The following is a 24236-nucleotide window of genomic DNA, read 5'->3' on the forward strand; positions in this document are numbered from 1 at the left end:
GAGCACCTTTTCCTGCACCCACACATGTGGGAACTTAAAGGAAAGAGTTCTGGATCCCAGGGGACATTTCTCCAGGCTGGTTCGATGGCCAGCACTCTGTTCAGCAATGAAGCCCCACTGTAAATCATCTGCAGCCGCAGAGGATGGCTCATATCAGTGGATGAGGGCATGAAGGCAAAGGCTTGCAAATCCTACTTTTCCTGGAAGATTAGTCAGTGGCTTGAAGCAGCAACCCCTTCCTGTTTTATGGCTGCTGTGGTGCCCCTCCTGGCAGCTTTGGGCCCAGCTGTTCTCTTGCCAGGACAGGAACCCTGATCCCTCCAGCCGTAAACAGCTTGACTCCTCGCCCGTGGAATGTGGAGCTTGATGATCACTCGGTCTCTTGAGTCATCCAATCTTGCGGCTTTCTGGTGGGGCTTTTGCCATTCTGAATTGTTGCTGGCCAAGGTCAGGATTTGCCAAGCTGCTTGAAACCGCTTACAGAAGGGAGGGTATTCCAGGCAGACTTGCTGCCTGGCTGTGTGTGCCCTAGCGCTCCTCTTCAAGCCCAGAGACCAGGCCTGCATGCTTCTTGCCTGTCCACAGTGGTGCTGCACAGGGTCAGAGTGTGGTGGAGCTTGGCCTCCCTGTCTTGTTTAGACTGTAATGTCTGAGAATTAAGGGGGGGGTGCTTCAGTACCACCTCCCTATCTGGCAGAAGAAAGAAGCCCAAGTGGGCAAAGGGTGCCTTTTCGGAACCTCATTGTAGTGTAGACCAGGGGTAATTCAGCTCCACAATGATTTTGTTCCTGCTCCCCCAAAACTCTGCCAATTTTGACAATACTGTAACTGCAATAAAAGGAAAACAAGACTTCAAAGTAGACACAGTGCTGGGTTTGGCAACTCGCCTCCTCCCCTCATCCTCAGTGTGATGCTGTGATGAGTGGGCAAGGGAAGAGGGGAGTGTGTTGCCAAACCCCTTCTCATCTGTGGAGGAGGGGCAGTGTGTGTGCCTGTGTGTTTCTGTCTGTGTGTGTCTTGTGTGTATACACTCCTCATGTAGACAAGAAAATGGCTGACTTAAGAGATCCAAAAGCTGAGGGGGTGCTTTCTGCTGTCCATAGAGGGCACATAGCCCACTTGCTTAAGCATAAGCTCTGAGGTTCTTGAGGAGCCAGTAGTGTGAAGGTTTGTTAGCTGTGCTTCATCTTGGGCCAGTCCAGGGTCAGGCTGCTTATAGCAAACTCTCATGGGCCCCAAAGAGACAGGCCTTCCCAGGGCAGCTTCCTGGCCTGATTCCTCTTAGCTTCAGCAGGCAGTGCAGAACTACTGACTGCTGCTGTGGCCTGTGCAGGCCAAGCAAATTGCCGGGAGCACCTTGTTCTCACTGTGCAAAATCACAGTGCCCCAGAAGAAGGGAGAAGGACAACGCCTTCTTGAGTTTAGTGATCCTGAACTTGAAGGGTCTAAACACAAGAGCCACATAGGAAGACTGGCCCTCTTTTGAGTTAAAGTATTGTAACACCATCAGTGTACATGGCACCCCAAGGAGTACAAAGCAGAAGACTGATCCCTCGGAGAGGCTGGCCTAATGTGGGATGGATGTGAGCAGGTCCACCTCCACAGGGTTGGCCTTCATTTTGGTTGGGAAAATTGGCATGCATCCAAAGAGCTTAGGGGCTGCATCCGACCAGTGGGCCCTCTGGGGAGACCACAAGCAGGACATGAGCATAAGAGCTCTTTAAAGCGCTGGATGTAAAATATATTTAAAAAAAGAGAGGGGGGGGAGAGATCTGAAGGAATAAAGTGTTTGTAGTGAAAGGTTGGATGGGTGAATGCAAGAGGCCATTTGGGCCCAAGGGGGCTTTTAGAGCCCTGGTTTCAAATCCTGCCCTGCCTGCGAAAGGGAATGTTTTCATTGTCTGCCTCCAATGCACACTTGTAAAGGCTGGTGGGCCTGCACCTTGTGATGCATAGTGCTGTATAGGAGATGTTAATGTTTAATAACTAGCCAGTCCCTCCAAAGCCAGAACAACACTTAGGGGGCTGCTGTGGGGAAGGCAGGTGGGCTTTGGGGGCTCAAGCTTGGCAGTGCTTTGCTCTGGAAACGGCCTTTGAGTGTGTCAGCTTCCGCTGGCCTCTCTTTCCCCTTCCTATGTTTTCATTTGTGTTCAATCCCTAACCACCTCCTAAAAATGGAATCTGTAAGCCAGAAGCTTCCTTTCAGGGATTTTTTTTAAAGTTTGGAGCGGTTGTGGTTTTGAACCTGATAGCCGCCTTTTAAAAGCTGCTGTTGGCTCTTTTATCACAAGACGTGTAGCTCCTGAGCTTAATGTCTCCTAGGTGAGCCCAGCAAATGCTTCCTGGGGACCTGGGAAGCCAGACTCATGTCAAATGCAGGAGTTATGGCCTTAGGCCTGGTTCCAGATCCCACATCCACCTGGGCTGTGGCTGAGGGGTGAGGAAAATGGCACCAGGTGAGTCGCGTGCTCTCTGCTTTGGTCCTCTTGGCTGTGGAACCCTCATTGCAGTGGAGGGGCAGCACCTGACACTCAAAGCACTGCATTGGGGTGGGGCACTTCTGGTGACTCTCAAGATGTTGCTGGACTCCAGCTCCCAGCATCCTCCCAGACGGTTGGCCAGGCTGACTGGGACCAATGGGGTGGGTTGGAGCCAATCAGCATTTAGAGGGCGGCCATCCCTGTGCTATGGACATTAACCCATTTATTCTGGCCTTTAGTGGAAAGTAAATCCACATATCACTACAATTATGTAACATGTTTATGGCCTGCCTGAAAATTGTTAGTTAGTGTATGACTGTTTTGCTTGTTGGCTTGATTTAAATGGTATCATTTATGTTATTGTAACCAGCCCTGGGGTCTCCTGCTGAGGCATGGGATTGATAATAACAACAACAGCAGCAGCAACAAAATACTCCAACTTCCAGTATAGGAGTCAGGGTGGATTTGATTTAAATCAAATCAATTTAAATCACTAGACAGTAAGACTTGATTTAAATAATTTTTTTTACAGAAAGACTCATTCTTGCTGGTATAATCTTAATATTTACAACCAGATGAAGGTTTCATTTTGGAATAATAAATTTTAAGAGTAGTTTGTACAGTTCTGTCAACAATTACTGCTTTGGTTATACTATTAGAAATACATAGATAATTATGAAATTATTGTGAGGTTCAATAAGTTAACTGTGAATGCTTATTAGTTGACTGGCAAGCACTTCAAGGTCTCCCCAAGGACTTACAGATTTAATAAGTTTACTGTTTAATTTGGGCAACTTTTCTGCTTTACTTTATTGGAAGGAAATAATAATTTCCTTAATAACAATTTATTTAACTAAAACAATAGCATTATAGCATATGTATCCATGTTTGTTAACTGATGTGGTTAAACAATTTTTTTAAAAAAGAACTTAGACTGAGTTTTAGCACACATGAAAAACTTAAAACAAATCCTTAATTCCTGATGAATAGGCTTTGGACTATAATGTAACTTAAATAGAAAACTGTCTTTAGAAAGATTTTTCCCTCCAAAAGCATTTTATTTTAAAAATCCAATTTAAATTTAAAAAATCTGACGTTTTTGATTTTTTTAATAAAAAAACAACCATTGATTTTTATCCACCCTGATAGGAGTATTTTGGGGGGATAACAAAAGAGGGTGCAGATCATCATAAATATGATAGCTTCCATAAGTTCACCACAAAGGTGGCGAGGTTGGGGAAGGTGAAATCAACCGGTCCTGCAGCTCTCGCGCTCTCTGCTAAGTGCGCCTGGTCTCTGAATCCTCGCAGGCCTTTCTTTCCAAGCAGGAAAGCGAGGCAGGAGGGCTCTGGTTGGCCTTGCCTTCGCCTGCTGGGAGCTGCAGTGTCTCCCCGAGCCTAATTCTAAACAGATTGCTGGGAGCGGGGGCCAACCGGGGTGACCGCACCTGTGTTTATCGGGGCCTTCCCCCAGCCGCCTTTGGGGGCTCCGTTGAGCTTGGCTCGGCATGTCGAAGCCCTGCCGCGGGGACGCCGCAAGTACTTCCTCCTGGCCAGACCTCGTTTACAAGGCCCTGCCGTTTTTACAAGGCCCCCGTCGCCCACAGAACGAGGAGGTTTAAAATTTCTCTTGGTAAAAATAAATCCGAGCAGACACCCTTATCTGGCCTTCTGCCGCCACCATCCTCTTCTTCCCTGTAACGGAATTAGTTTCCCTGATGCGGCACCTCTCTTCCTCCTCCTCCTCCCGCTAAATCATACCAAATAATAATTCTGACCTGTGTTGCTCTCTTTATGGTTCCAAAAGCAACAATATATATTATCCTTCTGACACTCACCAGAGGGGATATTTTTTTGCGCTGGAACATTTGCAGAAAAGATTGTGTCTGTCAGTAACGGGCTGCAGAAAAGCTGAGCTCGGCCCTAATGGAGCCAGCGAGGGGATGGCCAAGCTGGAGCCGCCAGTGGCCTCGGAAATGCCTCATTAGAGGAAGCTTCTGGCCTGCGGGGACCCGGGGCCCGAAAGCAGCCTTGGCTAGCGGTGGACAAGCAGGAAAGGGGGAAAGTTCCAGGCTGGGAGCGGTGGTGTCGGGGTTCGCTGCTTCTCCCAACTCTCGTTCTGCATGTAGACTGTGTCCTGGTTTCGTGGGCCCTGCCCTCTCGGTTCAATCAACTCATCCCCAGTGCCCCCTACTGTATAAAAAACATCATTCAGATTAGCGGTTTGCACAGCCCACTAAGGAAGATAATGGCACAATAACATTCAAAACGGTAACAATGAATTGCACATTTATTCCAAATCCAATGAACACGGTGTAATTAAATTAATTCAATTAACTTGATCCAGTGATACCAGCTTTTCAAAGTCTGATAGCCATTCCCCCACTTCTGCCCCCTCACCTCTTAGCACCTCCCTGGGTACTCACCCCCAGGGGGCGCTACCACCCACTTTGGGAACCACTGGGTTAAGTGGGGGCATAGAAGGGAATATCATGGGAATTTCTCCCCCCTCCCGTGTGTGCGCGTGCATGCACTTCTCAGTGGGTTGGATCAAGTTTCCAGCTGCCAGTTTCACCACTTTTCAAGAAGGAGGCCTGGCTCAGCCCTTGCCAGGATTAGCAGCCAGCCTCTTGAGTTGCACGGTTCTCTCCTTTAAGACTCCCCCCGCCCACTGCCCCCCAGGACAAGGAAGGAGGCTTCCCTGCCGGCACTCTGCAGTGTGCTGTGTCGAGAGGAGGATCGTAACGGGAGCCAGTACCCTGCCTATGCAGCTGGCTGAGGTTTGGGAATGAGACATCACTTGCAAGGCCTGGACAAGGGGAAGAAGAATTGCTGTAAATCTCAGGGAAGGGAAATAAATGTCTTGCTTCCATTAAGGAGGTGCAGGAGACTGAAGTACTGGCGTGGAGGAGGCTACCTGGCCTCTTCCTTTCCAGCTGTCTCCTATGAATAAGGTTTCATCCTTAAGAAAACCAGAGTGATGGCAAGGTGGCCTCCTGCCTCTCTGACAGGGACCCCGGCACCCTTGCGCACAAAGAGCCAGAGTTTGTGTGGCTCCAGCCTAGCCTAGCCAAGGAAGGGGGTTGGTCAGTGTCAGAGGGCCTGGTATGGCTACTCTAGAGTAACGACTCCAGCATGGTCTTTTAAGGTTTTTATTAAGTGCTGATTATTTACAGTGTTCAGAGCAGTAAAAATGCATCCTTAAGGTGAGGTGTCTGAACTCCCGAATGGCGATTGGCGCGTTTTCTTCCAGCACCACAGCTTTGGCAGACCCAACCTCTTCCCCCTACGTTTGCGTCGCAATTCGGGAGTTGGGGGAATTGGCCTCCCCCCTGTGCGTCCTACTTCCTGTCCCACCTGCGGCCTGGGCTCCACAACCTTGCCTGAGCCTCGGACACCACTTCCTGACTCTCCGCTGGAGGCAGAGCTCTCCTTACTCTCTCCCGCGCTTGGGGATGGGCTGGAACTTAAGATGGGAGGGACTTCCCTGTATCCCTCGTCCCTCACAGTCAGCTTTCTTCTTCCCTCTGCCCCCTGGCCCACGTTTCCAGGTTCAGCCTTGCCTTGTCCCGGGTGTGCTGTCAACAGCTCCAGTTAGCCGGAGCACCTGAGGGTGCATCTTGAAGGCAGATGAAGCTTTCTGGATGCTGGAAGATTCCGGGCAGATAAAGTCATTCTTCATGCAGCACAAACTCTGAAACTCCTTCCCCCAGGAGTCATTGGTGGCCACCAACCCGGGTGGCTTCAAAAGAGGATTAGGCAAATTCATGAAGGAGAGGGTTGTTGAAGGCATGATGGCTCTTCTGTGCCTTTAAATCTCAGTTGCTGGAAACTGCAGGTGGGGAGAGGTCCTTTGGACTTTCCACGGGGGCATCTGGTTGACCACTGTGCGAGCAGGTTACTGGACTAGTTGGGCCACTGGTCTGATCCAGCAGGTTCTTCTCATGTTCTTTCTAGTCCAGCCCTAGCCCTCCACTTCCTCCTGGTGGGGAAGCTGCTTATGCTCCGTCTTCTGGGCTTGCAACTCCCATCACCCCCAGGCAGCTTAGCCACTGGCCAGGAGTGGTGGGGTGACTCCACAGCCTGTCTGAAGGGCTAGCCTCCCCCCTGCACCCACACACAGAGTGTGCACGGCCCTCTCCGCCTTGCTGACTTGTAACGACTCCAGTCTTCTGGCTGATCCTGCCTGAGGCAGAGATGCTGGGCCAGGCTTTTATGACCTCGACATTAGACGGTTGTAATGTGGTGTGTTACTGCCTCTCTGTGCAAGATGCTGCATGGATTCCAGCTGTTCTGGCGAGTTGCACCGCAGCCCCTGCTTGTCACGGGGGACTTTGCTGGCCCGCAGTCAACCGTCAGCTTCGTCTCAGAATTGCTTTGATGGGCTCTGAGCAACACACTCGTTGTGAACTCTCTCGCTCTGTGTCTGTCTTTTTTTCCTTTTCCTTTCTTCCTCCTTGCGCACAGCTGCGCTTGGGGCTTAGTCACTGCTTGAGATCATCTGAAGCTGGTTTTACTGGCCACGGTGTTCCATGAGGTTAAGGACTGCTGGAGTCGTAGTTTATGGCAGGCTCAGATGTGTGAGCCGCTGCCAGCTGCGGCCTGAGGCTGTGCCAGGAAAACCTGTGCTTCTGCCTGCAGGCTTGCTGCTTTGCCTGCCGAGGGACCTTGTCCTGCGCCTAAAGTGGCCTCTCAACAGGCACCCGCCACTTGCCCCAGGGGAGGGTGCTGGGGAAAGTACTGGGAGGAGGTGCTTCATCTCTTCAGAGACATGGTCTTCAGCCTGTTCTGGGTGCAATCAGGTTTTGTAGCCGGGGTGTGTGTGGGCGCTACCCCTGGCAAGGGGTCGCTTTCATCATCTTGGGCCGGTGGCAGAAAAACCCTGGCCACAGTTATATATGAAGTGTCAAGGCCCACCTTTAAAGCCCCCTGCAATTTAGCAGCGCCATGTGACCCACAGCGCCCCAATCTGAGGTGAGGCGGGTGGCGACTACTGAGACAGTTTTGCAGTGGTGGCCCCATTATTGTATGGACCTGCCAACCTTGTTGTCATTTCAGCACCAAAGACATTTTGAATCTCTCAGACCTGTGTGTGTGTGTGTGTTTAATACGTTGTTTTGTATAGCGCATCAGATTTCTGAAAAATAGAAAAAACTGCCGCCTTTGCAGAGCTTGTAGTGTGTGGTTTGGGATTTTTGTTTCCCTACTGTGGACAGGCAGGCTTTGACCCTGTGCAGCCATTACTATATCCAGTTCTGTTTGATTCTGGAGAAGGGAGTAGCTTTGCGTCCCGCAAAGTGAAGAAGTAGCAGGCTCAAGCCAGCAACCAGCCCACCCCTCAAACAAGATGGCTGCGTCTCCCTCCTTTCTGGGCTGCTTCTACTTGGACCCCTGCTGTCATCGCCCTTGTCATTTATTTATTTTTTGCAAGACTCGCCTTTGCCTTCCTCCCAAATTCCTGCCAGCAGCCATGCGATGAAGTTGCTGTCTGGCTTCCTCCAAGCCTTTGAGAAGGCCTGTCTGCAGGTGCTGTGCGGCAAGCCCCTCTCCGCTCTTTCTGAGTCGTACTGTCCACCCAGGCTCCCTTTGATGTTTAAACATTGCACAGTGCAAGGGAGAGGGCAGAGGGCTCAGCAGTGCTGTGCTGGGACCCTCGAGTGATGGCCTCATCTCCCAGTGCTGCAATGACCAAATGGGTCCTGTTAAAATAGTTCCCCTGAGGATTTTAGTTCTGAACTGCTGGCGCAAACCAACCACTGCATCCCTGGCTCTCCCACCACATGGTACGCCTCTCATTGTAATGACTTGCGAGGCAGGTCCCTAAGTGCCCTGGTGCAAGGGCCTTTTGTTTAAAGACTCTGGCCAAGGGAATGTGTGGATGGAGAAGCTTCTTCTCTCCTTTCTTGGAAGGAGTGGGGTCAACCCACACTATAATAATTATTATTTATTATTTATACCCCAACCATCTGGCTGGGTTTCCCCAGCCACTCTGCAAAGGAGTTGGTGCAGCCAGTGGTTGCCTGTTCAGTTTCTAATAAGCAGGTGCCTTCTGGTTTAACTTTCAAATGTCTACTGAAAACTCCTATTCCCTCAGGCCTATGCAGGCAATTAAGAATACATTTCCCTGCAATGGTTTATTGATGTCTGTTTATAACCTTTTAAAAAATGTTTTTACTGCATGGTTTTATACATTTTTGTTGCAAATTGCTTTGATTATTTAAAAAATGAAATAGCGTTCTATAAATATTTTTATAAACAAAAAGTGTTTTCCCACCCTGCAGAGAATAATTCCTGAGACCAAAAACATTCGCCTTCCATCCTTTTTGCCGGGGACCCCTTTGGAGACCCCACCTTAGGACAATGAGGGTGACCAGCAGACGCCTTTCTTTAGCACACCCCCAGAGCTTCCTGTGAGCAAAAATGGGGCTTCTGCACTCAGGAAATACCAGGGCAAAGTAGGGGGTGCTTGTGGGAAGGAAATGCTGATCAGAGTGTTGGGTGCAATTGAGACTGTGGAAGGAGTCAGCTGTCCCTTGCTGCCTTGAGCAGAGCAACTTTGTGTACATTTGTGAGCACCTTTCCTAGGGTGGCTCCAGGAAAGGCCAGGGGGCTGTCCGTCCTCTGCAGGAAGATCTGGAACCCATGTGATGCAGAGTTTTGGCCGAGCTTGGCCATGACGCTCTCTAGGTGACCCTGAGCTGGCTCCCAAATCCCCATGTGAGCCATATATAAGGCACAGGGTGCTGTTTCCGCGCCCGCCCCCCCACCGTGCGCCTCCCGTTATCAGGAGAGCAAAACGACAGTCTTCTGACTCCTCTAGCGGCCTCATAATTTTTAGGAGAGCACACACCGGGGTGGTGGTCTCCAGAAGGCCTGCAAAGAGTTAACAACCCTTTTTTGTGGGAGGAGGGAAACTCAAAGACTTTCCTTCACACACTGTTTTATAGAGCAATTAAATGGCGGTGAAGAGTTTATATGGGCCGACTTGAAAGGTTTCATTTCAGGGGTTATGAAAAGATCTTAGGAGTGTTTTATTTATCCAATTTTGTACCAGAATGACATAAACTCTTACCCTCTGCCCACCTGCCTCTCTTAAAACTCCCCCTCCCTGTCCTCAGGGGAGGGCCAGAGTCCAGGCTCCCAGGCCTGCCTTTCCACATCCTCCTCCCAAGCAGTTTGTAAAGTGTGGATGGCCTTGAGAGGAGGCAGGTGGGGCTCAACATCTGACCCAGGATCTGACTGCCCTGATTCTGAGAGGTCTTCAGGGGGCTGCAGTGAGGACCCACCTTTGTATTTGCAAGCACAATTTCTGGCAAATGAACCTTCGTGGTCTCTGCCTTTGATGAGAGAGCGTACCATGGCTGCACCTGCAGCACCTAGCTGAGATTCCTCCATTGCAGGAGGTTGGACCAGAGGACCCTGAAGGTCCCTTCCAACGCTACAATTCTACCCAAAGTACTGAAATTTACGCTAAGTTTGAGAGTTTGAGCCCTCTTGTTCCTGAAGTTCCTCAGGAGACTTCCTGCTTCCAGTTCTGCCTTGCTAATTCATGAAATAGAGAAGGGTAGGAAATGGGGTCTTCCCAGTTTGGGGTACTTCCCTAAGAAAACCTGCCAGTAATTATGGTCAGGGTTTTCTGAAGGCACTGCTAGGACATCACTGTTGGGCCAGACCCAGGGTCTTCTAGCTCAGCATCCGGGTTCCACCAGCGGCCACCCAGATGTGCCTGGGGAGCCCACAAGCAGAGGCATGAAACAGCCGACCTTCCCTTGATGTTCCCCCACCCCAGTCGCCTGCTGATCATGGCTGCCTTGCTACCCCTGAAGGGAGAGGCGCCTTTAGCTCTGGTGGTGAATAGTTGCCCATCGACCTGCCTCCCTCAGATTGGTTTCACTTGGTGGACCACCCACCCGCAGGCCTGTATGAAAAGCTTCCCCCTGGAGAGAGCGCTGGGTGCCTGTGCATTTCTGCTGCTTTTTATTGCTTGCCTGCATTCTGGGTCGCTAATAGGTTTTGCAAATTTTGTGATGCTTGCTTTTACACGGCTAGCTGCCGCAAGCTGCTTTGATGTTAAAAGTGTGATGCAAATGAAGGGCAGTATAGGAATTTGATTAATAATAATAATAATAATAACATTTTTAAAGTAAATAAAGCTTCCAGTATGTCTAGCCCAGGATAAAAATGGGCACGTACCGGTATATTTTTCAAATATAAATAGTGGAAGTATATAAAAATAAACACTCTTTTCCATCTTTCTGTAGGTTTTGTTTCATTTTGAAAGTTTTGCTTCATTTTGAAAAATAAACTTTTAATTTACAGTTGTTTATTCTTTATATTTTGAATTGGATATTTATGGGGGCGCCCTATTTTAAGCGCTTAGGGCCCTGTGAGATGTTCCTTCAGCCCTGCAGGCTTCCTCAGGCAGGCAAGAAAGCTGCCACTTGCAAACTGATTGGAGCTGGGGGAGCACAGATCGCTCAGCATTTCCTAGGAGTTGGTTTCCATCAGCTTCTCGAAACGAATTGGTCACTGTGCTGCAGCCTTTTCTGTCTTCACCAGGCCATTTTCAGCTTCAGTCTTGAGCCCACCCCCCCACCCCCTTCAGTCCCCAATCCTCTTATCCATGAAATAATGTTTCCACAGTCCCTTTGGAGTACAACCTGGAGACTTGCACGGAGGGGGAAGAGTGGGCAGGAGGGCAGCACTAGCTCAGGTGGGGCAAGGGCAACTGAACATGGGTCCTTGGTCAGGCCACTGGCAGGAGGAGCGAGGCTCTGAGCCATCCTGCCCACACCACACCTGAAGTGTCCAGCCTCTTCAAAAAGCCTTCCAGAAGGCAGGTGCTTCCACATCCCACCTGGGCATCGGGGACCAGCATGAAGCAGGGCCCCCCCCACTCTTTGCTTGAATTTCGTGGCAGGAAGACACTCTCTTTAGTGAATGAAAAGGAGAAAGTAGAGACGGGGAGGCTGCTGCAGTCGTGACTCTCACAGACATGACCAGAGAGCTGTTGGCTGCCTGTCCTCCCACGAGTTGCGGCCTGCCTGGTTCCTGGCAGGGTTTTTGTGCCTACTATGCTCCTGCGAGGGTTTCCCCTGTTGCCATGCTGGGACTGTGCTGCCGACAACCAGGCTGGACAACCACATGTTTAAACTTCTGCAAGATGCTTCTTCATCTTCCTGCAGTGGCTGCTTGCAGGGTCTCTCTGCCCAGGCTAATATGGCTGCCGCCTTGCTTTTCAGTGAGAATGAGGCGCTGTGGCGGGAGGTGGCCAGTTTGCGGCAGAAGCATGCCCAGCAGCAGAAGGTGGTGAACAAGGTAAGCCCAGCCTTCACTTCTCAGCAAAGGGCAGCTTCCTCCCTGCCCTGTGGGCCACACAGTCAGCTGGAGGCCTGGGGCTGCTGACCTGCAGGGGGCTTGGTAAATGCACCCCCCAGAGCCTTAAAGGGTTAAGGGTCATTGTCTCTTAAGGACAGGAAACAAGATCTCTTGCAGCCAGCTTCCCACTGCCTTGGCATGATTCTAGATTGGAAGTTTTATACCATGGTCTTCCCAATCCAATTTTTCTCTCTGCATAGTTGGCTCATCAGATCCCCACATTCTGTTTTTTCAGTCCTGGATTTTTGTTGCTGTTCCACCACCTGCCATACACACCAGTCAGGAGAGCCTCGCAGAATGTAGGGGGATTCCCCCCCTTCCACCTGTTTTGGGCACATGCACAGATATTTTTCCCCCTGAGTGTGCACCGTTCTAAAACCAACAGCAACAATTTCCCCTGTGTGCATGAGCAGTGCCAATTCCACATCTAGAAGCACTCATGGACAATGAGACTACAGAGCATGTGCAGAGCGGCTTCTATTTGCTCCTGAGAAAACCCCACATACCTGTCACTAGGAGTGAGGTCTTGAGTCCACCCTGCTGGGTTTTACATGCTGGTGGTCAGCTGTGTGTGTGCTGGGGGAGGGGTCTCAGAGATCTGAGCAGGGTGGTCCTTTCCAGAGTGCCTTTGGATCTCAGTCCAGCAGGATTGCCCCCCCCCCTCCAGCTAGAAGTGTGCATCACGCTTGGTGACATTTCGTTTTCTCTCCCACAGCTTATCCAGTTCTTGATTTCGCTGGTGCAGTCCAACCGTATCCTTGGAGTGAAGAGGAAGATGTGAGTGGGCCTCATCCAGAGGCCATCCTTTGATTCTCCTCTTGGCTGGGAGGATCTCCCAGGGTGACTCTCAAGGACCATCCGTGGAGTTTAAGCACAAGCCCAGCCTCTCATTGAGATATTTACACCTGTCTCTGGAAAACTCCAGACTTGCCCTTGAGAAGCACCTCTGGGAGAAATTCCCGACTGTGCCTGCCTTTTCTTGTCTGTACTCTTGCTAAGCCCTTTCTGCAGGAATCCTTTGGGTGTGGTTTATCTTCTCATTCCCCCCTAAACACTCTTCTTTCCCCACCCCTGATCCATTTATTATGTTTCTGCTGTGCTTTGAGTCTCCTTTTTGTGGCTTTATGAGCTGTGTGATTCCTATATGGCAGGGGGTTGGATTAGATGACCCTTGGCGTCCCTTACAATTCTATAATTCTGTGATTCTTAATTTTCTTCCTCTGCATAAGGCTGAGAAGCACCTACATGCTGCTTGTGAGGGGTGTGTGTGTGGGGGGTGTCTTTTAAACCAAACACACACCAAGGGATATGGCTAAATGATTTTGCAAGAGGGCAGCTGTCTTTGCTCCAGCAGGAAAGCAGGAGACGCCTTAAGGCTACAGATGGGCTCTGATGCTCCTTTGCAAGAAGGCAGTCCTGGAGTGGAGCACACGCAAGTGGCTTCGGTGGGCTAGTCCCACACTCCTGGGTCCAAAGAAATGGGAGGAACCCCCAACCCCAGCTCAGTCCCCTGTGGGATGCACACCTGCCCTGGTCCCTGTCAGCCACAACCTGAAAACCCAAACCCGTTTCAGGGCTCCTGCTTCCAGAAAGCAGCCTGCAGTGTCTGAGCTGACCCTAGAGCAGGCATAGGCAATCTCACCCCTCCAGCTGTTTTGGGACTACAACTCCCATCATCCCTAGCTAACAGGACGAGTGGTCAGGGAGGATGGGAATTGTAGTCTCAAAACATCTGGAGGGCTGAGTTTGCCTATGCCAACCCTAGAGGGTGGGCTGCCTGAAACCGCCTGTCAGGAGCGATCTCTTCAGAAGTTCTGTAAGCAGGATGGTGCCCTCTGCAGTCTGGTAGCCCCTTTGGTGCATGCCTGCCGCCTCTGCTCTCTGTGCCTCACAGCTCTCTCTGGCTTTCCCTTCCAGCCCCTTGATGTTGAACGACAGCAGTTCGGCCCACTCCATGCCCAAGTACAGCCGCCAGTACTCTTTGGAGCACGTCCACAGCCAGCCCCCGTTCTCCGTAAGTATTTGGCTTGGACAGAGGGAAGCTGGGCAGCTCAGGGGCAGCCCCATGGAGGCAATCGCCTTTTGGACCCTCAAGGCTCCCAGGGCCTCATGCCAATATCTGTCCTCCTCGCAGGCCTCCCCCCCGGCATACAGTGGTGCGAACCTGTACTCCCCGGACCCCTCCACCAACTCTGGCCCCATCATCTCTGACGTCACAGAACTGGCCCAGTCCAGCCCCTCTGCCTCTCCCAGCAACAGCCTTGATGGAAGGTACGCAGCAGCCCGGGTTTGCTTGGTTCCCTGTGTGAGCGCCCAGAGGGACGTCCAAGGCACAGAAATGGGGAAGGAAGCTGCCTGGGGGTGTGGGGTGGAACAGAACTGCCTACTGCACAGGTCCCAAGGCTCTCTCCCAGCCAAGGCTCTCTTGCGACTCTTGGCCTTTGGCAGATGTGACTGGCAACCTTTCCCTCTGTGGCCCGAATGGCTAAAAATTCATTAGAGTCAGTCAAGATTCTCAGCAAATTTCTAAACCAAAGTGGCATGGAAGTCACTAAAGGCCAATCAAGTTTCAGAGGCAGTAATCCCAGGGTGGTTCTTCCCATAGAAGAACTGCTCAGGCCAGGCCTCGCAGGGGGTTCATTTACACACCCTTTGCAGGGGTTAGTTATTCTGGGTCACTGTGTGCTTCTGTGGAAGCCTGAATTCTGCCATCCAAAGAGGGAGGGAGAGAGAAACACCTGCTTTTTGTTCACAAGAGGTTTTGCCCAGGAGTCCCCCTTTTTCCTAGGTGTGGTTGATTTTCCTTCTGCTCCCTTTGACCTGTGACTCACCCAGGGCTGGTGGACTGAGCTTGAGCCCCAGGATACCTGGCTGTGTAAACGGACCCAAAGAGTGCAAGCAGCATTTTCTGTTGGTGCTTGGAATGCCAGCCTGAGATTAGCAGAAGATGCACGAGCTTTCTTGCTGTGTAGCTTTTGCGTATGGGCAGAGCTGCCTTGGCCAAATTGAGGGGACTCCCTTTGGAGGCTCTGCCCTGAGCCCACTGCTGCCCCTCTGCAGTCACTTGTTCACCATTCCTGCATGCAGAGCCTGAGCTCCTGGAGGGACACCAAGGGCGTTTTTCTCAGAGCCCTGTGCCCAGAAGCCCTTCGTCTTGTGCTGCTGAGCCACGAAGGGTCCGCTTGCCAAAGCGTTCTCTGCGTACAGGAACCCGTATCTCCCGGCCCTTGAAGTGGAGGGGACCTTCTTGGTGCTCTGCCCCAGACAGTTCCCAAGGCGAGCCGAGTTGTGAGCCGGACGCTGCTGGCACTGGGGCAGAATCACTCGCCACAGCGGCAGCCCCCGTCTCTTGCCCTGAGTGTGCCTCTCCGCCAGGAACCTTCCCTTCGAAATGGGAACCAGATGCTTGCCTAAGTGGCTCATCACAGCTTTGTTCTTTTATACCTGGCGACAATTCCAGTGGGGCTAATTGAACCTCCCACATAAAGCCGTTTCGGGGAGTTTGGGTACTGGAGGGAATTTCCATCTGCCAGAGAAACTATGCTCTCCCCCCCCCCTTCCCATCCTCATCTCTCTTTTAAAAATCCCCACTGCTCAGAAGCCACGAGTGGAGGAGGGGGTGGCAGAGCTTAGACTGATTCATTTCCCAAACCTCGGAAGAGAGGAAACGTGCGGAGAGCAGATCCAAAGGGCGGAAGCTTCCTGGGGATGTCTGAGAGTCCTGTGCGAAAGGCTCTAGAGCAGCGTTTCCCAAAGTGGGCCGTGGTGTCCCCTGGCAAGGGGCTCTGGGCTGGCTCTGGGGGTGTGAATGACTTTGGAAAGCTGGTAGCACTTGATCATGGTCATCAGTTTTGTTGAATTAATTGATTAAGTTTATTGAATTATTAATCTTCTGTAATGGATTGTGCAAACTGCTATTCTGAATAATTTTTACAGGGTAGGGCAGGGGGCACTGGGGATGAGTTAATGGAACTGGGGGGGGGGGGTTGGCCAGAAAAAGTTTGGCACCTACTGTTGTAGAGAGCGAATGGTGGCAGCTGCTGACCATGTAGGAATACCACTGTCTGCCCAGGGCTCATGTCTTGCTTTCTTTCCATTCTTCTGTCCTAGGAGTAGTCCTGTAATCCACATCAAAGAGGAGCCCCCCAGCCCCTCTGGCAGCCCTCTGATTGAAGAAACCAGCCCCATCAGCACTCCTGCCGTCGAGTCCCCCCTCTCTCCCTCCGCCTTCATCGACTCCATCTTGCAGGATGAGAAGCCCAGGGGTGCCGTGGCCACAGCCCCTCTTGCCGACAGTGGCGGCAGCAGCACAGCCACTGCACAGGCCCAGTCCCCCGAAAAGTGCCTCAGCGTCGCTTGCCTGGACAAGTAAGTGTGGGGTGCGCAGGGAGCACCTGGCTGCCGCTCGAGGGTTGCAGGCTGGATCCAGTGGGTCCCTAACCCTGTCCTGCTGTCATCATCACCCATCCTCTTTGCCAACCTGCTTCTTTGTCTGAGGGCAGGGGGGTGGATTTATTGACTGTTTATATCCCACCTTTTCTCCCCAAGGAGTTCAAGGTGGTGTGCTAGGTTCTCCTCCTCATTTTATCCCCACAACCCTGCAGGGGAGGTTCGGCTGAGAGGAGGCAGCGACTGGCCCGAGCTTCATGACCAAGTGGCGATGTGCACCTGGTCTCTCAAGTCTTGGTCCAGCACTGCCTCTCGCCAGTGTGGCTGTAGCCCATTCTTCAGGCACAGTGCAGCCTGGATGGTCAATTGCTGCAGCCCAGAGCTGAGCCACTTTGTCCTAGGCTCGAATCCTGCTTGCCTGTCTCCCTCTGGGGCCCCTGCTTGGCCACTGTGAGAACAGGGTGCTGGGCTAGAGGGGCCACTGGGCGGATTGAGCAGCCAGGCTCTTCTCATGCTCTTGCATCAGTCCTGACAGAGGCAGTGAGTTTGCAGCCAGACTGAAGCCGTTTGACCTGAAGCTGGAGGCTCTGGGGCTGGGGGCTCCTCTGTGGAAGGAAGCTAACTTGCCAGGGAGAAGATCACTAGGCTAGTCTGCCCCCGGCCTGCAAGTCTTCTATGTGTTGAGGGCGGATGAGGTTCTTCCAAAGAGTCATAGAACTGTAGAGTTGGAAGGGACCCCCAAGGGTCATCTGGTTCAACCACTGGCAATGCAGGAATCCTTCCCCCACTTGTCCCTCTTAAGCCCTTTGCTGCAGCCTGAAGTAGCATGGCCAAGGCTCAGAGGGAGCCGGGCTTCTGCAGAAGAGGAAAGGGCAGGATTCCCCTCCAGCCCAGGAATCCTGCAGTGCCAGGAGAGCCAGGCGTGGATGTCTTGACCCTCCAGGTCACCTTAAGTCTGCTTTTAAACTTCTAGCCAGCCCATCCCAACAGCTTAGCCACAAGAGCCAGCGGGTGGTCAGTGAGGGAAGCCAGGAGCATCGGGTTCCCAGGAGAGCAAGAGGCAACAGCCCCTTCCCTTCCCTTCCTCTCCCCCTCTCTCTCCAGCCTGGCTATGGGCTCCTGGCCTCCCTCATTGCCTGCTAGAGTGGTGGCTCTGTCAGCGGTGGTGGAAGGAAGGCAGGCTCCAAAATTCAGGAGGGGGTTCCCTGGGCCAGATAAGAGGGTGGTCCTGCAGCACTGACAGAGAGCCACATGGGTCCTAGCAGAGGATGGCCAATTCTCAGTGACATATTTGGAGACAGGTGTGGGCTGTTTCTTTCTCCTCCTCTGCAAGGGGACCACTCATGGGTGCTTCGTAGTGCTGGCTGCTCATGCCTCTGTGCCCCTCCCACAGTTGCAACTGGATTTCAGCTCCGGACAAAGCATCCTGGCTTCCCAGTGCTCTCTGCTCTGGGCATTCTTCTGTGCCTTGTGTGTGAGGCAGCAGGAACTCCTGGGGGCTGCTTGGCAGAGATCAGGGGATGTGGGTCAGTAGCCCATGCCACACGACAAGCATGTCCACACTCAGATGGCACACTTTCAGGGGAGGCCTGCCAAGGAACCTGGAGATCTGGAACTGAAGGGAGAGGTGATCTGCCGGGGGGGGGGGGGAGGAGGTGAGGAGGCACCTACTTTTGCTCCCCAGGAACAAGGAGAAGATGGTGGATCCCAGAAGTGCTGAGAGGGCTGCTGCTTGCCTGTTGCTGGAAACCGCAGGAGGGTAGAGGTCTGCTCTTGCACTCGGGTCCTGCTTGCTGGCTTCCCATTGGGACACCTGGTTGGCCACTGTGGGAATAGGATGCTGGACTAGATGGGCCCCCTTTGGCCTGATCCAGCACAGTTCTTCTTAGGTTCTTACCACCAGGGGGCAGAGGTCATGCACTTCCTGTCTTGGAAAAGTCGGGAGTTGGATGCAAAACAAGCAGGTTGAGGTCAGTGAGTTGCAAGTACCTGATTCTGCTGGTGGAATTTGGAGGTTTTGGCCCTCAGTCCCCAAGAGAAGCGCAGTTTGGATCAGGCACCTGCCCCAAGGAACAAGAATCTGTTGCCCCAGGAATACGGTTGCTGGGTCGCTTCTGCAGGCAGTACCACACCTTCCCTTCTCTCCCTGCCTGCCCCAATGTAGGGTCCCTCCGGTCAACTGCTCTTTGCTCTCTTCCCCAGAGTTGGTTCACACCAAGGGCCTCCCTCTTGCTCTTCCTGGAGGGGGTCGGCTGCCTGCCCTTCCTTGCCTTTTGAAAGTAACCTCCGTTTCCTCCCTGAAGGTGCCGAACTCTCTGGGGCTCCTGAATCCGAGTGTTCCTCTTCTCTTTGTATCTTTCAGTTTGGCTCGCTCTCCGCAGATGTCCGAAGTCACCTGCCTTTTCCCCAGCCCTTCCTCTGCCTCACTGCACTACAGACCACAGCAAGGGTTAGCATTTACATTGCTTGCTGCCCCCCCCAGGCCCTGTGACCACCAGGGAGTGCTGGGAGGAGGTGTCCCTTCTGCCAGGCCACCCGGCTTTCCTTCCACATGGTGCTGGGAGGGTCATTTACTTTGGGGATCGGGTGCCACACTCGCTTCACACCGGAGTTGAACCCACAATGTAGAAAACCACCTTTTTGAAATGCCCATCCCTTGTGGCTCAGGGTGTGGGGGGGGGGATGGGGAAAGGTAAACCCTGAAGCACCTTTGTACGCTGAAGTTATCCCTCCCAATATGGGGCATCCCCTTGAGGGACACCGTATCTCCGGGGTGGAGCGCAAGAAGATCCCAGGTCCACTCCCTGCTGCAGGGCCAGCCCACCCATGAGGCAAGGCAAGGCGACTGTCTCAGGCGGCAGGATCCACAGATCCTGCCCCTAAGAACTGCACACACACACACACACCGCTAGTGCTGCAATGGCAGCAACAGCCGCAGCGCACTCCTCAAAGGCCAGATCTGTGCCCCTGCCCCGAACGCTGCCCCTCCAGCGGCCTCTTGGAGAACAGGAGGGGCTACCCAGTCTCCTCCCAGCCTGCTCTTGATGTAGCTCTTCACTTGCCCCTTCTTCCTTGGTGGGCTTCTTTGTGGTTCGCCTCAGGTGAACTCCAGGCGGCAGGCAGGTTTCCTGGCTTTTTAAGCACGTACAGAACTGGCCTCCTGCCTCAACTGCTAAGTCTGCTTCAGGCGATTCGCCTTCGGACTGAGTGGCCACAACTCCCGGTGTAGAGCTTGCTCCAAATGCACTTCCCCAGTTCCCCCTTTGTCTTTGAATGGCTCCGCCCTTCCCAGTCTCCCGTCTTTGGTCCACGTCTATAATCTGATTGGGCAACTCTGGGGCGGCCCATGCCTGCCGCTCCATAGGAGGGGCTTGGGCCCAGCCCTTGAGAGCCCCGACTCTTAAGCAGTGAGGCTTCCCCTGCTGATCTGTAAAATGAACCAAGGTAGGCTTGCAGAAACCGGAAGGTAGCTGTAACCACTGGGTCTGTTTGTTGGGGGGTGATGGCAGGCCTGTGCAATTCTGCTATTCCAGAGCAGGCAGGAAGGGACGCCCTGCTCCTCTTAAGGCTTTGGGCAAGGAGGCTTCTGAGAGGCAGCCGGGCTCAAAGCCCCAGTGGGCTGCTCCCTCACTTGTGACCATTGAAGGCATTTCCTCCTCAACCCATGAGCAGGCTGGAGCCCTTGGTGGGTGATGGGAGCTCAAGGGGGCCAGGAAGATTGGGGTGGAGATGCACTGGGCCCAGGAGGACCCCTAGGAACCATGAGGAGAGCCCTGCTGGATGAAACCCAAAGAAGCCCTCCTCCCCTTGTGGCCAACCAGGTGCTTCTTGTGGGGAAGCCCCTCGAGCAGGAATTGAACTCAGTGGCAGCCCTCTCCTTCTTCCTGCTGTTCCCCAGCAACTGGCAGTTCAGGGACATGTGCCTCTGGTCCTGGAGGAAGCAGGCAGGCAGCCACCCTGGGCGTCAGCCCCGGCCCTCGCTGCCATCTCTCTCTTCTCTTGGGTCCCCAGGAATGAGCTGAACGAGCACTTGGACACCATCGACTCCAGCTTGGATAGCCTTCAGACCATGCTGAGCACCCACGGCTTCAGCGTGGACACCAGCGCCTTGCTGGACGTGAGTCTTCTGCTCAGGAGTCCCTGCGCCTGGTGGGAGGGGCAGCTGGGGGAGGGTTGTGCCTCACTCTGCTAACGTCACTGTCCCCTCTCCCGGCCTGTCTCTCGTCAACAGCTCTTCAGTCCTTCAGCGACCGATTTGAACTTGCCAGATCTGGATAGCAGCTTGGCCAGTGTGAGTTTGCTCAGGGAAATCTCCGTCAAGGACCTCCCCTTTCCAGCCCCATATGGCGTCTGAGTCTGAAAGTGCTCTCCTCCTCGGAGAAGCCCACAGGGTGATGTCATCCCATCAGCACCTCTTCTCAGGCAGGGCTAATGAGGTGCTGAGTGGGCCTTTCTCGGCGCAGCCTTCTGCTCAGCCCCGCCATCAGCTGACCAGACTCCCCAGAGTTGCTCGCTGGATGTGTTGATGGGAAGATGAGGCTGAGGCTGAGGCTGCCTCATTCCCAACACATCCCTCTAAAGCCCTTCCTCCGTTTATTCACCGCCACCCACCAAGGCACAGCCTGGAGGCAGGGCCCTTCCGAGCATCGCGAAAGGCTGCAGAAGACTGGTCCAGATCTGATCCTGGAGGGTGCAGTTCCCCAGGAAGCTCTCCTGCACCAGCCCCATTGAAGCTCTTATGCAAGAGCTCTTCTGCAGCTCTTGTTTATTTCAGTGTGGCCTGTGCAGGAGAACTTCCTGCCGGATTGTGCCCTACAGTCAGGGAGGTGGTAGACCCACAGTGCCAGCCAGCTAGGGACTCTCCTGTGGGGGTGGGGGGTGGGTGGAAGGCTGGGGGGGGGGTACGGCTGGGGCTTGATTCCTGTGAGACATGCCCAGCAAAGCCCCCTCCTTGCTCTCTGGGCCTCACAGGCTTTGGCTCAGCAGCGCCTCCTCTCCCTTTGCAGATCCAAGACCTCCTCTCCTGCCAGGAGCAGCAGAAGCCGGCAGATGTGGAAGACTCTGCAGCAGACACAGGTGGGCATCACGGCTGTTCCTCTTCTCTCCCTGCTCCCACCCACTGATTCTCCCAAGGCCAGGCAGGAGCGTGAACATCCTAGCAGCTGAACGAGCCGTCCTGGCCCACACAAGGGGAAACTGAGGCACGCCGGGGGGGGGTTCCTGTTGCCTGTTTGACCTGCCTCTTCTCCATCCAAGTCATGCTGCCACAGTGGGGGGGGGGGTGTTCTGCTTTGCTCTGGGGGCAGTCTTAGAGTTTCCAACCAAGAAAAAGTCCTCCTTCCCACGGCAGCCTTGCCCCTCCCCCCCGGCCCCTTTCTGATGGTGTCTCTGCCCTTCCCGTAGGCAAGCAGCTGGTCCACTACACAGCGCAGCCCCTCTTCCTGGTTGACTCGAGCTCCATGGACATGGCCAACACGGAAATGCCCATCTTCTTTGAGCTGGACGAAGGACCCTGCTTCACGGAGGACGAGTACATGGAGGACCCCACCATCGCCCTCCTCTCGGGGCCGGAGACTCCCAAGCCCAAGGACCCCTCTGTCTCCTAAGGCCGGGGCCTGGGCCAGTGTGGAAGGAAGGAAGGCCGGACTCCAGGAAGGGCCGGCTGGCCAGCCGCCCCCTTGCTTTGCTCCAGTGACGTTGCAGACGAGCCCCCTGCTCTCCCTTTTGGCTCTCTGGCCAGGCTGCGAGGGCGTGTTTGTGTCTGTGCTTCGGGTGCCCACCCCTCCGGGTGGCGGCTCTGGGTGGGCACCGTGGCTTTGGAGGGGCGGGGGGATGCCATTGGTGGAAGACGTGTGTGTGTGTTCCTTGGCTGTTGCTGCTGCCGCCGCCTATTTTGGGTGCCAGGCGCCCTAGGCCTGGACGCTAAGCACCGACCCCTTGCCCTGCCCTCTAGGCGGAGAGGAAGGAGAGCAAGCGAGTGAGGAGGGCGTCGCTCTCACTGGGGAGGGGAAGGAGAAAAGGAGATGGAGAATTCCCCCTCCCGTCAGCATGGACTTGTGGGCATTTCGAGAGAAATGAGAGTGCCTCTCGCACCCGGGGCTCAAGGGCTGGGTCCCTTTGTCACGTCTGCTGTTGCGTGTGTCCCCAAATGTTACAGGGCGCCAGGGCGGGAGGAGGTTGCCCCACCCGATGCCCCTTTCCCCCCACGGGGCTTGTTTCCCTTGGCTTAGCAGTAATGAATTTGTACATTTGCATTTTGATTGTTACTAGAAGAAAATTGTATTTTGGATTTTTACATGAGAGAAGAAGCCCCCTCCTTCCCCCTCAGCCTTCCTCTCTCCTGCTATATAAATACCTATATATACATATTCAAATATATCTATATATATATCTATACACGTGAAGTGGCCCATCATTCTCTAGGCGCAGCACACTTTTCTTTCCAAAACACCGCGGGTCCCATCCTGCCAGCCAATACTGGGATGCGGATCCCAGTTACTGCCCAAGGAATATTCCTCCCACCCACACTGGAAGCGGAAGAGTGGGGAGAAGGGGCCCATCCACCTACTAAGAGACTACGGGCCCTTTTCTGCCCCCGTCCCCACAATATCCTGTCTCTGCAAAGGTCTAGATCAGGCATCCCCAAACTGCGGCCCTCCAGATGTTTGGCCTACAACTCCCATGATTCCTAGCTAAGAGGACCAGTGGTCAGGGATGATGGGAATTGTAGTCCAAAACATCTGGAGGGCCGGAGTCTGGGGATGTCTGGTCTAGATAGAGCAGGGTGCCCGTGGTGTTTGTCTTCACCCCACCCCCCACCCAGTGGCTTTTTGTCAGGTTCACTCCTTCATCAACTGGAAGCTTCCTCCTCTGCTCTCAAGTGGACCAGAGCCTTCCAGCTGGCCGGCGAGCAAATCCTGCCAAGCTCCATTTAGTAGCTGGAACCAGCTGACGGGGGGGAGAGCAGAGCGCTGAGTTTGCGGATCAGGATCAGTGAACTGTGCCCAAGCAGCTGGGGGTGGGGGGTGGGGATCCTGCAGAGAAGCCAGTGGGTTGCCTCCCACCCACCCTCCCTCCCCAGGCGAGACTCTTGGTTGCAGCAGGAAAATGAGCCGGTTGCATCCTTCGAAAGAAAACCAAGGCAGGGGCCTCTTCCTCCTGATGCTTCTCAGCCTCTCTGTGTCCAGAGGAGGTGGAGAATTTGGGCCCTCCAAGCAGGGAGCCGAAGGGCCTTACAAAAACCGAGGCAGGGGGCTGTGAGGCTCCGGCCAGGCCTGGGGCGTTCGCCAACCCAGTACGATTGCCCCACGGCTCACTGGGCTTGCAGAAGGGCCGTTGTGGGGTGCCAATGGACCTCAGCCTTCTGCTCTGGATTTCCCAGCTATGAAGCTTTTCATGCTCCTTTTCCGATTCTGGACCTCCTCCGTTATAATGGTCTCCATGTAGCAATCCCCGTTCTCTCATTTGGCAAGGGAGGATCAGAGGCTGCTGGTCCAAGACCTTTTGGGGTGGGGAACGTATCAGTGGAGGGGGTGGCATGGGGAATGTGACGACGAGGGCGAGTCAGGGGCACACACGCAGAGGCGTAGAAAGGGCTTCTGGTCAAGAGGGGCGGTGTGGGTTTGTGAGAAGCGCCGGCAACAGACAGCCTTGTCATTGGCTGCAAGTCTCAAGGTCAGTCACAAATTCGGCACGCTGGATTCTGACAACTCCAGCCCTGCCACAATTAACTGGGCAAAAATATTCCAAGCTTGCCCTGACATGACCTTTCGGGGCGGGAGGTAGTTTTGGTCAGCCTTGTCAGACCTTTAGAATAATGGAATTGTGGAGTTGAAAACAGGGCTTGCTGATCAAAAGGTCAGCGGTTCGAATCCCTGTGATGGGGTGAGCTCCCGTTGCTCGGTCCCAGCTCCTGCCAACCTAGCAGTTCGAAAGCACGTCAAAAATGCAAGTAGATTAATAGGAACCGCTGCAGCAGGAAGGTAAATGG

At 53.6% G+C, this 24236-nt stretch overlaps 1 protein-coding gene across 2 annotated transcripts in view; it reads left to right on the forward strand.

Moving 5' to 3' along the window:
* The window catches only part of HSF1 (heat shock transcription factor 1), a 37844-nt gene extending 15204 nt beyond the window's left edge, over nt 1-22640 (forward strand). The window contains exons 5-14 of one of the 2 annotated variants that reach the window (XM_035124623.2): nt 11722-11797; nt 12573-12634; nt 13775-13871; nt 13992-14128; nt 15968-16225; nt 18609-18695; nt 20258-20363; nt 20478-20537; nt 21253-21322; nt 21650-22640. In XM_035124623.2, the coding sequence (XP_034980514.2) occupies nt 11722-11797; nt 12573-12634; nt 13775-13871; nt 13992-14128; nt 15968-16225; nt 18609-18695; nt 20258-20363; nt 20478-20537; nt 21253-21322; nt 21650-21852 (1156 nt within the window). In that variant the 3' untranslated portion in view covers nt 21853-22640. The remainder of the gene's footprint in view (nt 1-11721; nt 11798-12572; nt 12635-13774; nt 13872-13991; nt 14129-15967; nt 16226-18608; nt 18696-20257; nt 20364-20477; nt 20538-21252; nt 21323-21649) is intronic. The other variant, XM_035124624.2, reaches the window with a different exon arrangement.
* The last annotated feature ends 1596 nt before the right edge of the window (nt 22641-24236 follow it).

The sequence above is a fragment of the Zootoca vivipara genome, chromosome 8 (genome assembly GCF_963506605.1).
Source record: "Zootoca vivipara chromosome 8, rZooViv1.1, whole genome shotgun sequence".
Classification (NCBI taxonomy): domain Eukaryota; kingdom Metazoa; phylum Chordata; class Lepidosauria; order Squamata; family Lacertidae; genus Zootoca; species Zootoca vivipara.